The sequence below is a fragment of the Enhydra lutris genome, unplaced genomic scaffold, assembly GCF_002288905.1.
Source record: "Enhydra lutris kenyoni isolate GAN:26980312 unplaced genomic scaffold, ASM228890v2 scaffoldscaffold51, whole genome shotgun sequence".
NCBI lineage: Eukaryota > Metazoa > Chordata > Mammalia > Carnivora > Mustelidae > Enhydra > Enhydra lutris.
The window spans coordinates 5,913,059-5,928,858 of record NW_019154135.1 but is presented as its reverse complement, the minus strand read 5'-3'; the positions used below and the strand labels follow the sequence as shown (position 1 = coordinate 5,928,858).

Below are 15,800 nucleotides of genomic sequence, written 5' to 3'. Positions count from 1 at the left end.
CGGCGCAAGGCCTCAGGTGGTCTTGCTATGTGAATGCGAATAGGGTGATATCTGGCTGGTGGAGCTCCGAGGATTTAGGGAACAAAACCGTAGACTCCAGACACTCACGCTGCAGAAGAAAAACAAACCCTACACGAGTGCACGTCATCAAGCGCCGCAGCCTACATCTTCAGGGATGCGTGTCCGAGCTGTACTTCAAAATGCGCCTGCGCACCGAGTCTCCGCGTAAAGGACCAATAAACGGAAGGGTGGGCGGGCTAGAGGGCAGAGACTCGGCTTCCGGTTCCGGTGGCCAAGGGTCAGTCAGCTTTTGTGCTACGTGTCGCTGGCGTGTGAGGTGTTGTTGGCTGACAGGTGAGACTGTGTCTCCTGGTGGGCTTGGGCTGAAGCCTTTGTGACAAGCGGCGGCAGCGGGCGTGGGCGAGGCGGCGGGTGTCGCCGGGAGGCTCTTAGGGGCTGGCGGTAAGAAGGGCTGTTTGCTCAGGTCGGAGACCGAGGTCCGGCGCTTTCCGCTGCCCGCACACTTCCTAGTACGGCTTCTGTGGAAGCAAAGCCCCAAGGCGGCGGCCTCCCCAGGGCGCGAAGGAGAGTGGCTCTGATGGCCTCTGGTCCTTCAGCGCTTAAAGACCTGACCCAGGCTTTGGCTTCTTGGCTGTTTGCGCACGGCCGCCTTTGTGTGCCACTCGTACTCTGTTGGGGGCCGCCGGTGTGTTCTGTGCTCCAGCCAGAGTGGATGGCTGCGGCCGGAGTTCCTTGCGGGCTTGGCTTTGGGGATTTGTGCGTAGCGTCCAGTCTCGGAGGAGCTACAGTCAGCCCTGGCCCTCCCACTTCTGTGGGCTACACTGGGAGGATTGGTCTAGACTAGATCGAGAGATTGTAGTGTGTCCCTAGATCCCCTCCCCTGGAAGTGAGTGCCGGGTTTGTGCATTGTGAGCGTCCCCCCCTCCCCCCGGCCCCGAAGAAAGACCCCTTAGCCTCTTTCAGGACAGCGATAAAGTTTAAGCCCACTGGGTTTGAAGAAAAAGCTTAAGTGAAATACTAAGAAAACAAGCGTAAGTATGTTTATAAAACTAATGTCAGTTTAGGCTTGGAATCTGTACTTTTTTGTTTTATTTTATAAGATGGAATCGACTCGTCTCAGACATGAATTCGTGGCTGCTCTCCTCTACATTTTGGTGTAACTGAGCAAGTACTTACTTTGTGATAAAGGATACCAGTGAGTATTTTTTACTTTTCTGTTTTGTTGAAATAGGCATCATGGATCAGGTAATGCAGTTCGTGGAGCCGAGTCGGCAGTTCGTGAAGGACTCAATCCGGCTGGTGAAAAGGTGCACTAAACCTGACCGAAAAGGTAACAGCTTTAAAATGGGAGGAAAGATTAACTCTTGGCATTTTCTAGGTCTTTTCTTTGATTAATATCTTGCAGTTTAATAACTGTTGCGTTATTTTTATCTTACTGCTTTTTAATACTGTCATTTCTTCCTAAATTTTATGCACTTTTTTACACTTTACAGATTTCTCTGTTTTATGCATTTTCATGTAGTGAAAGGTGATTACAGTCTGCATTCCCATGTTAGGTTTGCCTTAGTCAGAGTTAATGACTTTGGAGTTTTTAGTATCTTCCACATTTCCATTCCAGAAACTCTTGTGGAGTCCTCCCCGGGCTGCCACTGCCCCCTTCCCACTTCTTCCCCTAAACGAAACCTTAACATGAAATCATTGTTGCCGACCTTGGAAGTTAAATTCTTAGTTATCGTAATTTATCTGTTAAAAGGTGTGCCCGAATTTGTCTACCTTTCTTCATTTGAGTGCCGCCTGAAGTTAGGAGCTGGGAATGTAGTAGAGAATATATTAGGTTATAGTGTGTATGTAGTGTAACACAGAAAACACGTAACAGAATCGTCCTTGCTCTGAGGGAGTTTAGAATCTTTGAGGGAAGACGGTCATGAATGGCAGTTATCACTTTAATTCCAGCTGTGGTAATTCCTTTAGAGGAGAAATAGGAGTTTGGACAGGACATAACGGGACTAACCAAGTCAGGAGGGGGAGGAAATAACATTAAATGGATGCATTACCAAGGTCTGAAACTTGAACGTAGGGTTGTGCCCAGCCCAGTTTGCTTTCTCAGGCTTTATTTCTGGTTTCATTATGTTATCAAAGACAACAGATGTATTGTTTATTTAAAAAAAAAAAAAATCATGTTCTGTGTTTCTGTCATTAATACTTTTAACAGTATAACAACTTTATTTATTTTAACAGTATAACAACTTTTAAAACATACTGTGTATTTCTTTTATTCTTTTTTTTTTTTTGGTATTCTGTTCATTTGCTACCAAGATAGACTATTTTGCTGCCTGTTGATGGATTCACTAGCATGGGCAGCCACTTTATTTCTGTGTCCTTAAATATCAATGAAATATGAAAATTTAAAGATCTGTCAAGCAATTTATTTCTTAATACCATGCTTTGTTTAATTTAAAATGATAGATTTACTATCAGGAGAAATGTATAGCACTAAGTTTATTTATGTCACTGTTAGTTTTCTCTCCTATACTTGCAATGACAGTGCAAAAAATAATCTAAATTTTGTGTTTTTAAATCCAGAATTCCAGAAGATTGCCATGGCAACAGCAATAGGATTTGCTATAATGGGATTCATTGGCTTTTTTGTGAAATTGATCCATATCCCTATTAATAACATCATTGTGTAAGTAAACTTTTTGAAATAGACAATATCTAGGATAGAACACAAATTGAAGGGCACCTGGGTGGCTCAGTTGGTTAAGTGTCTGACTCTTAATTTTGGCTTCGGTCATAATCCAGGGTTGTGAGATTGAGCTCTGCATCAGGCTCCTCTTCAGGGGGTCTGCTGGAGATTCGTTGGCCCTCTGTCCCTCCCCCATTCACATGCACTTGCTTGTGCGCTGTCTCCCTCTCAAATAAGTCTTTAAAAAGAACTGAAATCGTTTGAGTTGACGGCCTGCTGTTTTGTTGATACATAGAGGTGTCTTTTGAATTTTTAATGCTGCTAGAGTCTACTGGTACTTTTTGAGTACTTGATAGTTAGGAGTGCTTTTCTATGTTCTGGAGTCTTTATATCAACTCTGAAACAGGCACAGTTTTCTTTAATAAATAAAATTTTAAAGGGTCAAGGAAGTGGGTTAAAAGCCCTCAGTATGTGATAAAGCAAGTGATAGAGCCAGTAGTCGAATTTAAATCTTCTTTATGCTATATAGTAACTTGTTGGTTTTTAAGGTGCAGAAGAAATGCTCCCTGTCTGAAAATCACTACCTTGATAGAGTCCAGACTAGACCAGATCTTGTCTTTTCTTTTTACTTAATAGGTGTCATGAACTTGGGCAAGGTACTTAGCTTCTCTCTGCCCAGTTTATTCCATAAGGCTAAGAGCTCTTACTTGGATTATAGGAAAAATTAACGACTTAAGCCGTGTAAAACCCTAAAAAAGAATTTGGATAAGAGTGGAAATGGAAGTTGTTGTGACTGTCATGAACCACTGTACTAATGGAGGGTTTCTTAACTTCTAGTGTATTAGAGAGGAGAAGAAAACATTGAGAAGCACTGAGATCACTTTATTCTTTTCTAAAAGCTTTTCTTTTCCAATTGATTATAAGTTACGAAGAAACCTAATGGCAGTGAGCAATTAGAATAATTCATGTTTAGGCATTTTATTTATTTATTTATCCTTAAAGATTTTATTTGTCAGAGAGCACACACAAGCAGGGGGAGCAGCAGGCAGAGGGTGAAGCAGGACCCTGGGATCATGACCTGAGCCACCCAGGCATCCCAGTTCGAGGCATTTCAGTTTGATGTAAAGACTTAACTATGAGTTGCAATACTTACTTGTTCTTGGATTCTTGTATTTATTTAATCTGAGCTTTATCTGTCATTTAGAGGTAGTGATACCTATTAGGCTTATTCAAGGGGATAGAGAGGTTTGGAACAGTTACTTAGAAATGTTTTGTAGGGGTGCCTGGGTGGCTCAGTCAGTTAAGCGGCTGTCTTTGGCTCGGGTCATGATCCCGGGGTCCTGGGATTGAGTCCCTCATCAGGCTCCTCTGCTCAGCGGGGAGTCTGCTTCTCCCTCTCCCTCTGCTGCTCTGCCTACTTGTGCTCTCTCTAATAAGTAAAATCTAAGGAAAAAAAAATGCTTTGTATACTATAAATTTTTTAAGTCCTAGATGCTTTACTCTAGATACTGGTGGAATTTGTCTTCTAAATGACAAGTGACTGACTGATACTATCAGATGGATTGTTTAAGTAGGTTGTTGTAGTTATTAAGCGGAAGTTATTAAACAGAAGTGCTGCAAAGAGAGACTTTAGGGTCACTGAAAATTAGACCTGGAAAGGATCAGGTCTCAATCTACTCCATCACTTCAGAAATCTCTGCGATATTACTGGTGAGGAATACCCATGCTAGAATGCTGGAATCATGCAGAGAATACTCAAGAAGAAACAGTCTGCATTCCTGGGCTCTACTTAACCTCATCAGTAAGCAGAAGGGGTGGGGTGGGTTTCTGTGAAGTCCCTTTTCCACAGAGCTCAGTGCCTCCTGCTTCCCATGCCAGCGTCAGACAGGTTTAATTGATACAGTTACTGTTTTCAATTGATGTGGAACTTGTTTCCTGTAAACATCCCTCATTTTTCTTAGTTTTACCCTTTGGAATAACAAGTGTCTGGTCTTTCAGTATTTTGTTATATGAGCGCTTTTTACATTTTTTCCCCAGCCTTCACTTAAAACTGTCTCTTTAACTCTGTCTTGCCAGACGTTACTGTCTGCCTTGCATCCTTGATAGGGCCTGTCTTTCACCTTAGATTACGAGCTCTGAGGGAATCCTGTTGTAGATATTTACATACACACACATTCAAAATGTTAATATATGTAAATGCATATGTGTGTGTATGTATTCTGTAGTGTGTGTGTATCCAGCAGAACCTAGTCCAGCGTACTCTCCTGTACCCATGAAAAGCAGTGAATAAGTGTTTGTTGAATTAAGTGAACAGCTTACAGTTCTTTATCTTTTTCTAATGGTCATGGTGGTAATAATGATCTCTAACATTTATGGGGCAAGTGTGCCAGGGACTGTTCCTGCTTTGGTCAACTCCTTTAATCCTCATGACACTTCTGTGAGCCTACTGCTATTTTCATTTTATAGATGAAGAAACTGAGACATGAAAAGTAGGTACCTAAGTTGCTTGGCTGGTAAGTGGTAAAGCAGCGTATAAAACCCAGACTGGCTTAAATAAAATATTTTAAAAAATAAATAAAAATAAAGAAATAAAACCCAGCCTGACTGACTCAGGATCCTATATTTTTAACCCTTATTAAGAGCCAGCTCTCCGTTGAACATTCGTATTCTGAGTCACATTCCTTCCTTCATGCTCCAGTTCGCATTTCATCAGTCCTTTTAAAATCCAGTATTTCGGATTGAATGCCTGCTACAGATGTTTTCTTGCTCTTGGCTAAAATCCTCAGACAGTTTCTCACAAATAACTGCTACAATAAATTTCCTTTATCCTGGGTTTAAACAGTTGGGATGGTTTGTTTTAAGTTTAAGAATGGAACATTATCCTTGTTAAATTCCTTTTTCCTAGATTCCCTTAGGGAAGATTTTTGAGTTTTTATTCTGTCCAACATGGTTATTTATCCTAGTTTTGTACCAGAGAATCTTTTATTTCGTTATCTAAGTTGTGGCCTAAAGTACTGTTTAGGACAGACGCTCTTAGTTCGCACCCTTTTGGATTGAGATCAGTTGGGTTGTTCCCAAGAAGGTTTTGAAACAAGTATTCAGTTTCCTTTCTCTTAATTGTTTCCATGGCAAACACACAATATCTTTTACCATTACCGGTCAGAGATCGTACGTACCCTGACTGGTAGAGCTTGCCACTTGGTCTCAGGGTGGTGAGTTCAAGCCACATACTGGGTGTGGAGCCTACTTTAAAAAAATTATTAAACGATACTGAAATGTATATCTCAGCAGACTGTTACAATGTTTAAGCTTTTGAAATTCAGAAGTTCTTTTGTAGAAAAGGTGATTTTTGTTTTCATTACGATCAAACCCCTGTTTTTTAGTGATCGTAGTTGGGAATGGTTGAGCTAGTTTTAGTCTTTATTTTCAGCCGGTTGATTGTATATCAAATTGAAAAACTTAATCAACTAACTGCCCTATATGTAATTCATATTTTCCATCCTATTTAGAAAGAGAAGACTTAAATAAGACTTACTAAATAAGACTATAAAACACATTACCCAAAGAGGATTCAGAGTTTTTAAGATAAGCCTATCAGAAGCCATATCATCTCTAAGGATCTTTCCCATTCTGAGATTTCAAAGTACAGTTTCTTCTCCTTTATGCTCTCTTGGGGTTCTCAAATAACTGATTTTAGTTCCATAAAATTATAGATACTGTATTTCAAATAATTATTGTTATTAAAATGTTCTATACACTGAGATGGACCATTTTTCTTTCTTTTGCAGTGGCGGCTGAACACCTTTTTAGGAGACTTTTTCCATCTTGGGAATTGGTGAATAAGTGAGGATTTGAGAAGCTCATGGAGTAAAAATTTGCCTATATGTTTTGTGTTTTTCTTTCATTTTTGTCTTCCAGGGTGTTTTGTATTTGTAAATTAAAACAGTTTCAAAATAAACAAACGTAACTTTTTCCATCATAGATATTTAACAAATTTGATAGGATATCATGGGTTATTTCCCCCTCCTTCCTTTCTTAGTCTCCTTCCTTCTGTCCTTCGTATTTTGCTTTATAGGAGAAATTAAAATGAAATACTGCACTTTCTGAGCGCCCCTCTCTCATAAACAGTTTCATATCATGGGAAAAGAAACAGAGCAAGTAAGGTTGGTAAAGGTAAGGAAAGAGTTTGTGGGCGGGGTAGGAGTTTTGTCTGAACAAGCGGGCGGAGCTCCTGTAGATGTTTAGGTGCTTCCTGAAGTAAAGGCTAAAACTTCAGAGTGAGAGAGCAAGAACATGAGCGTTCTGAATTATGTGAAGAATTCACTGATGATTGAATGTGAGATGAAAAATGGCCTTCTTTTCCCTTAAAAAAAAAAAAAAAAAGTAATAAACAGGAGAGAGAGTTTATTCCCCTTTGGCAGGGTGGGGTGGTGATTTAGTCTGTTTATTCAGTGTTTAATTACTGAACTTTATGTCCAGAGTTCCAGTGTGTTTATAATAAATTGGTTAGCAACACTGAGAATTGTTGACTCCGTGTATCCCACATCTGAAAATAATATAACTGTGTCTGATGAATGTCCTGATTCTTCATGAATAAGGTAGTCTGGAGTCTAACTGGTAGGGTTGGGAAGTGTTCCTCAGTTTTGGAATCCAGTGCAGAGAGCAAAATCTGTTCCCATAGTGACAGTAACTGATTTTCTGCCTGTTTTTGAAATGCTAAGTACTTCAGTTTTAAATGAATGGTGGTCTTCAAGGAAATAAAAATAAAGCCTTGGAACTTTAATCATAGGGCGTCCATGTGGCCACATTTTATAGATACTAAGCTCCTTAAAGGCAAAAACGTGTGTTTGTGTGGACTTGTGTGTAAACACATGTATGTGTATGTTTGCACAGATGCATAGATATGTACATAACACACGTGCACATATACGCATACAAATTATGATAGAAATTATTCTAAAATGTAGACTTCCTTTGCCTCTGGCAAATGTGTTTATCTTCTTAGATAATTCTAGACACAAGTATTTTCTTAATATAAGGTAATTATGAGTCCCTATTTATAGCATGTATTTTGGCTGCTCATTTTTTATTTTGCTGATTCGCTGGTTCTTGACGCATGGGTAGGTAAGGTATTACATATTTTATATTTATACATATAAAATGAGGGCTGACCAATAGCTGGTGATAGGCCAGAGTAACCTTCTCACACTTAATTGACTCTTAGGTAGGAAAAATAAATAAAATAGATTTTTTTAATTAACCATACCAATGTATCTAAGAGCTAGCGCATTTGTGTTATAAAACTGTACTTCTCAAACTTTAGCAAGTATAAGAATCATCTGTGAGAGTTATTTTAAGATACAGCTCCTTGGGTTCTACCCCTAGAGATTGATTGAGTAGGTCTGGGTGGGTCTGAGAATATTCATTTCTTTTTGCCTGCTAATGGCTGCTGATACGTGGACCACACTTTTGAGTAGCAAGTTTTTAAAGTTCTTAGTAGTTGCGGTTTTTTTTAAGATTTTAAGTAATCTGTACACCCAATGTGGGACTTTTTCCTTATAAGCCCAAGATCAAGAGTCACGTGCTCTACTGATAGCCTGCCAAGCACCCCCAAGAGTTGCTGAGGCTTTGTGTTGTTTAAATACCTATACCAAAATAAAAGAATGCCCTTTTTATGGTAATTCTGCCATTTCCATGAAACCTATGCCTTAAAGCAAGTGGCTTTGGCCATCTAGTCCACTAGACTAAACTCTAACCACAAAAAGTCAACAAAAGTACACATCACGGACGAAGAGTCCAGCAGCCCTGAGCCCTGATGGAAGAGTAGGAAATAAAGCCTGGTTCCAGTTCCAGTTACTTTGTCACTGCTTACAAGAGGTGTTTTACCCCAATATCTGCCCTTGGGCCATTTGTCTCATTTGTTAAGAAGGTTCTACTTGGAATGAATGGTATTTAATTTAACCTGAGTGCAGGAGGCACCATTGTGTTTTTTTGTTTGAAGGAGAACCTTATGTCAGAAAGTAAATGAACTGAAAGTGTTTAAAATGAGCTGAATTCTACCTCTTATGTTACACATTGGTCATAATTTTGCTAGAGAAGGTCTTTTCTGGGTAGATTTTCAAGATTATTTGGATGCAATTGTCTCATTTTCCTGACACTTATTCTACCTACACCCTTCTCATTCCATAGCCACTCAGCAGTCATGTATTTGCTTGTCTCCCTCATGTGTTTTCAGCTCCTGATCAACCTTGCTTAATAGTGTGGTTGGTGGGCTTTTGGAATGTCTTATCATGAAATGCGTCACCGAAAGAGGACATCAGTTGATTGACTAATTACAAATTACTAAAAATGTTTCTGCATTCTCCTACAAAACACTTGTTGAATTTCTAAATGAATATTATCACAAATATTGACAGACTAATAGAGGTTGGAGCATATGCTTTATAGGATTAATGATACACAAATAAGGCACTACAGTTTTCCAACTATTCCTTCTCAGTTGGTCCTCACAATAACCCTGTGACAAGTAATGTGTTCTCCAAAATAATATCTACAATTTACTTCTCACCCCTCCACTGCCACCACACCACCACACCTGGATATTGTTTCTTTGTTGTCTCCCCCACTAAAAAAGAAGTTCCAGGAGAGAGACATTTTGTTTAATGCCAAATCCCAAGCGCCTAGGGTAGTGTCTACATGTAGTAACAACTGCTTATTAAGTGAAGGAAACAAGTATTGTATACATCGCAGATTTAATAGTTTCTTACTTGTAAGGGCAACATAGATCATGAAAATTTAAATCACTGGCCTAGTACAGTGCCCAAAGCAAATCCTTACTCTCGGTCAGAGCAGTCTAGTATCAGAAAATTAATATACACACGTGTGTATGTGTGTGTTACTGGTTTTTTGATACAAGAACACGTATACGTATATGTGTGTTTGTTTTCTTTATATATATGCCTGTACCGTGGTCTTAAACTACGTACTCCTTAGCTTTTCAACTTGGAACAGTAGCAATTCTGTGCCTTCTTTCCTCGCCCTACCTATGGCCTACATAGAAAATAATTTCTTTCTCCATTAATGATTGAGGATTCCCTCTTGTGTCTCTGTATGGCAATGTAGTTTATGTTTTTGGGGTTTTTTTTGTTTTTGTTTTTTTAAGATCTGATTAGTATCAGTACAATTTATAAGGTTTGTTCCCCTGCGCTAAGAGCCACACATGGCATTCTGCGGGCCACCTGCAGTCTTGACTGTGAGCTAGCCAGCCTTGCAAGAAAGGACTTCGAGTTGGAGCAGGTGGTTGGCCAGGGTAGCACTCTTCTAGAATGTTTTCGAGGCCTTGCAAACCAAACAAAAACCTAGATTGGAGGACCAGGAAAACTGGCCAGTTCTTTCAACTCTTCTGGCATTATTCTAAGTGTAATGAGCATAAAAGTCTCTGCCCTTCCCCGTAGTAAGAATATTACCCCTATAGATGTGAAAGGGCTTTGAAGGCTAAACTGTATGGACATGAAAGAAATTACGTGTTTTTGGAAGGTCAGGAGCATAGAACCAAGTGAAAATCTGTCAGGACACTGGTCACAGTAAGTCACAATAAGCTGAACCAGTATCAAAGCAAGTTCTTTGTCCTCTCAGGGAAGAACAGTAGTTGTCGCACCAACAGTGCCCAGGGCAGTCGTAGAACGTGTCACCTTAGGTTAAGTTTCCTCAACCATTTTGAACTGCAGTCTGCTGATCCTCAGAATGGGGATATTAATGCCCAGCTTTCAGTGTTGAATTCCCTAAGGTCAGGAAATACAGGTGAGTGAAGTGGGCACAGTGCCTAGAACATAGGTATTCTAATGTTAAATCTTGTTTTTCCTCTGATCCTTCTACCTCCTCAGAGGCAAGAGTCACTGAAGCTCTATATAGCTGGCCTTCCTCCAATTGGTACAGGCTGGAGTTCTAATAATCTTCATATGGCACCGTCTGTTGTCCTGACAGCTTGCCCACGGTCATGTTAAAATAATTTCTCACATTATCTGTTTCCTAATCCAGAATGCAAGGAACTCACATTTACCAAAGGCTAGGGGTGTTTAGGTTGAATTAGTGAACTGATTCCCTACTATATGCTAAGAAGTTGTCTAGGTACTGGCAATAAGAAGGTGCGCTTGCTTGCTTTCTATCTTTCTATCTTTCTTTAATATTTTATTTATTTGACAGAGAGCGAGCACAAGCAGGGGGAGCATGAGGCAGAGGGAGAGGAGGAAGCTGTGGAGCAGGGAGCCTCGGATTATGACATGACCCAAAGGCAGGCGCTTAACGGCTGAGCCACCCAGGCACCCCAGAAGGTGTGCTTTCTTAAAAAGCAAGAAGAAAGTGAGTCATCTCAACCCTGACTGTGTAAAGAGGGTGCAAAAAGTCCTATTGGTAATAATTTATTCTGACCACTTCCCTAGTCATCGTAAGGTAGAAAGAAATACAAGCACAGCAGATGATAGAAAATGGCATGGTTAGTCCTTTGTAGTAAGGTGTGAAGTTGCTATCTCGACTTTTTAAAATGGTGAACTTTGGGGGTGCTGGCTGGCTCATTTGGTAGAGCATGAGACTCTTGATCTTGGGGTTGTAAGTTTGAGCCCCACATTGGGTGTAGAAATAACTTAAATAATTTTTAAAAATTTTTTTTAAATTGTCCATTTTACCTGTCTAGTCTCTGAAGAAATTGGGGAAGATGATTTCTAAAGTGCTTTTCTGTGATCTAGTTTATTCAGAGAGGACTCTGAGGTATCTATAAAGGTCCACACCCCACCAAAGCTGGCCTTTAGTTCAAGAGCACTCATTGGGTCTGCAGTGTTTTTTTTCTGATGCCAAGTGTGTGTTTTTCCATATCAGTTCACCAATTCTGCAACACCAACTGAGTGTCCAACTATTTATTTCAGTTCTTACACTGTCTCCCTGGTGTTAGAGTCAGACCACACAAGTTAAAGGGTTCTGTCCCACAAGATGGCCCTCACTTCAGATGCCAGTTACAAGTGGGGTCCCCAGACAGTCCACACTATTGCTCAGCCAATCACAAATGTGGGGATTCTCACAAAATCTACGCCCTTCAGATTTGATAATTCACAAGAAATGACACGACTCAGGGAAGTGCTCTACTTTTATCTTTATTGGAAAAGATACAACTCAAACAGCCAGATGGAAGGGATGTATAGGACAAGGTATGAGCAGGGAGCAGGGAAGAGGATGAAGAGCTTCCATGTCCTCTCTGCGTGTGTCACCCTTCCAACACATTGATGTGCTCCCCAACAGGGAAGCTCCCTGAACCCCATCACATAGGGGTTTTTGTTGGGACATCACTTATGTACATATAGTTGATTAAATCAGTAGCTATTGGTGATTAGATTTAATTTCCAGCCTCTTCTGGCCCAGAAGAATCCTCTATCTAATTCTGGTTGTCTTTCAGTCATCAGCCCCCATCCTGAAGCCACTTGGGGGCCTGCCAAAAGTCACCTCATTGGCCTAAATTCAAGGGTGGTCAAAAGAGATTACTTATAAGTAACAAAAGACACCCCTATCACAAGAAATTCCAAGAGTTTTAGGAACTCTGTGCCAGGAACCAGGGACAAAGACCAAACATATATATTTTTGTATTATACCACAGGGTCCTTAATGAAAAAAAAGGGGGGGTACTCAAGAGTATATATATGAATGTGTAGTGTGTGTGTGTGTGTGTGTGTGTGTGTGTGTGTGTGTGTACGTACATATACACGTATTTATATGCTGTATATTTAAAGAAATACATGCTGACCATTCCCAATTTTTATTAACATAGTAGTGTCTCCCCAATGTATTATTGTTCAGCAATAATAAGTTTGAGTCTTTACAAACTTCAGCAGCTAAACTTGGAAAAAAATGTTAGCATTTGTTAGCAAATGTTAGCGTACAAGATCCTGATATCTACTCTCCTTTTACAAATGAAGACATTCCAGCACTCCCATCACATTTATGATTGGCCTTCAGAATTCTACCATAAGTAGACTTCCATTCTCCATGTACATATGTATGTATTAACTTATTTAACTTACTAATCTATGTATTATTAATGTGGACTCACTGACTCACTTTTTAATGGTTTATAATTCATTTCTGTCAAATTTGTCATTATTAAAAATTATATTAAAAACAAGTAATAAATACCAAACATTAATCACTTGCTAAGTATTTCTTTTTCAGTGTTCTGCTCAGTTGTTTCCTTAACCTGATCTGGATTATCTGAGTTAGTTTCTGCACAAATAGGGTTATTAACAGTACAAAGTTTTTTCTTCCTTTCTAAATGCTATCTGTCAGTATTATGGGTCTTAATGTTGACATGATCAGACCTAGACTAAGCTATAATCAGAACCAGCAGCTGCAAAACTATATTTGTAAACTAGACTGAATATCTGAATGTTCTATAGCAGTAAGATATATAGAATAAATGTCAATAAGAGATAATGTTTAGGGTCAATAAAAAATACATAATGTATAAAACAAAAATATATAATGTGTGAAGCAAGTTTCAAGTAATAATACTTAGCCTTACTCAAACTACATGCTGTGCATTATTTTATAGTAATTGTATTCTATTTAAAAAAAAAAAAAAGGCTTGCACTCATGAAATGCAAGGGGCAGAGGGTTACTGCTTTCGGCCTCTAAAGGACAGAGGAGTCAGATAATGAACTTACCATTAACAACCAGCACAGACTGAAGACCCGAGGTTCTTTGAATGTTCAAGACTATATAAGCCCTCAGGGCCTTTGCATGACCCAGGGCCTGGTGAGACAATCTTGGTAAATAGCTGAGGTTGAATTCTGGCAACTTATAGGATGAGGCTTTGGAACAGTTTAACTTTTATTTGTCAAAAAAGACAATATGAATGTCTCATATACTAGTTTTATGGTCTGAAACTCATACCTGCTCTATTCTGTAGCTATAAACCTTAGTGCCTCTCACACACATATATTTTATTAAACTAATAAAGAGTAAGGATTTTAGTCAAGTGGTACAGAGGCTTGTAAATAGTAACATCAACCTTTGGCTTCAACACTCCGACTTGCCGGTCCCATTATCTAGAAGCCTGACTTTTATTTTAGCTGTTTCTTCTGGTAATTCTCCTAATCCCAAAATCATAGGAGTTATCTCTAGGTTTACCTAATTAAATATACTATTGAGCCTCTGTTATGATAGATGATGCTTTAGCTCACTACATGCTTGCTGCTTTTCCTTTTTCATCCTCCTAGTATAAACTACTATTTTGATTTGTCCTATGTTTGTGCCTTTAAATAGTATGTTCACACCTCTGTTTTTTGTTAACAGTGTGGGCAGTATCTTTTTAACTCCCCACTTTGAGGATGAGGATATTTATAGGCTTGTCTTTATCTGGCTGCTGCTTTCCATCACCTCTCAGCCCTTACCATTTGAACTTTTACATTTTCAGACTTGATAGCATTTACTGTTGTCATTTTTTGCTTTGTAAATTGGTAGATTCTAAAAGTCAAAAAAATAATAAATGGTGTTTACATTACTATAACCTAATAAATATTGCTGACTTCCCAGCCAAGAAATGGTTACGTTTCTTTTTTGATCAGCTTTCTGTATATTGTGTGTTTGTTTTTATTTCTATTTTCCTTAACATTTTCTGCCTTTATCACTGTGTCTCAGGAATATCACATGTATGGCATTTTCCCTCCCCTGCATGTCTCCCACCTCCCTCTGGAGCCCTCGGTTCCTCTCACTCCAGTACAAAGTATTTTCTTGACCTGAAGCACAGCATCATCCTACATCTCTCTTCCTTTGATTCCTTGGGTTAGTGATAATGTTTCCCAGATTCTAAATCTTTCACTTGCTTGGTTCTTTTATTTTGCTGCAACTTATCACCAATAACTTCCTAAGTAAAATGTGTAAGAGACCGAAATATCTTTAGTCTAATCTCACATTTGAGTGATAGTTTTATTGCATATGAAAAACTTAGTTCTAAACGACTTACATGTTTTCCCTCAGACCTTGGAAGATATTTATAATTAATTGCCTTTGGTAACATAGTGCTGCCAAGAAATTTATTTCCAGTTTGAGTCTCACTTTTTGTTGATGAGTTTTGTTATAATTATTTTTTTATTGTTCTGATTTTTGGTTTTACTTATATTCATGTTAGTTAACATATAGTGTATTATTAATTTCGGGGTAGATTTTAGTGATTCATCAGTAGCATATAACATCCAGTACTCACTACATCAAGTGCCCTCTTCAATGCCCATCACCCATTTACCCCACCCCGATCCACCTCTTCTCCAGCAGCCCTCAGTGTGTTTTCTTCCTTCCTCCCTCCCTCCCTCTTTTTCTTTTATTCTTTTCGTTTCTTTTATTAATGTGGTCTGTCACATTGATTGATTTGCAAATGTTGAACCACCCTTGCAAGAATCCCAGGAGTAAATCTCACCTGATCATGGTGAATTTTAATGTATTGTTGAATCCTGTTGGCTAGTATCTTGGTGAGAATTTTGGCATCCATCAGGGATATTGGTCTGTAATTCTCCCTTTTTGTGGGGTCTTTGTCTGGTTTAGGGATCAGGTTACTGCTGCCTCATAGAATAAGTTTGGGAGTTTTACTTCCATTTCTATTTTTGAAACAGCTTCAGAGGAATAGGTATTAGTTCTTTAAATGTTTGGTAGAGGTGCCCTGCAAAGTCATCCAGATCTGGACTCTTATTTTGGGGAGATTTTTGATTACTGCTTCAATTTCCCTGTTGGTTATGGGTCTGATGAAGTTTTCTATTTCTTTTTGGGTCAGTTTTGGTAGTTTATAGGTTTCCAGGAATGCTCCCATTTCTTCAGAATGCTTAATTTGTTGGCATATAATTGCTCATAATATGTTCTTAAAATTTTTTGTATTTCCTTGGTGTTGGTCATGATCTCTCTCCCCTTTCATTCATGATCTTATTAATTTGGGTCCTTTCTCTTTTCTTTTGGATAAGTCTGGTTAGGGGTTTATTGATCGTACTAATTCTTTCAAAGAACCAACTTCTAGTTTCATTGATCTGTTCTACTGTTCTTCTGGTTTCTATTTCATTGATTTGTC

At 39.1% G+C, this 15,800-nt stretch overlaps 1 protein-coding gene across 2 annotated transcripts; it reads left to right on the top strand.

The window, feature by feature from the left end:
- The first annotated feature begins 297 nt into the window (after window positions 1-297).
- Window positions 298-6,688, top strand: LOC111157034 (Sec61 translocon gamma subunit). Of its 2 annotated transcripts, none has more exons than XM_022518240.1 (3): window positions 298-354; window positions 1,253-1,351; window positions 2,605-2,711. In XM_022518240.1, the coding sequence occupies exons 2-3, from the start codon at window positions 1,258-1,260 to the stop codon at window positions 2,709-2,711; spliced, it is 201 nt and encodes a 66-aa protein (XP_022373948.1). In that variant the 5' UTR covers window positions 298-354; window positions 1,253-1,257. The 2 variants fall into 2 exon arrangements, with proteins under 2 accessions (XP_022373948.1, XP_022373947.1); XM_022518239.1 differs by lacking the exon at window positions 298-354 and adding an exon at window positions 6,496-6,688 and having other exon boundaries at window positions 1,250-1,351; window positions 2,605-2,707.
- Window positions 6,689-15,800: the final 9,112 nt, after the last annotated feature.

What these genes read in the sequence shown, in the direction of transcription:
- LOC111157034 (XM_022518239.1), top strand. Translation starts at nt 1,258, where the DNA reads ATGGATCAGGTAATGCAGTTCGTGGAGCCGAGTCGGCAGTTCGTGAAG. An exon ending in CACTAAACCTGACCGAAAAG is followed by an intron (nt 1,352 to 2,604) that starts GTAACAGCTTTA and finishes TTTTAAATCCAG; the next exon opens with AATTCCAGAAGATTGCCATG.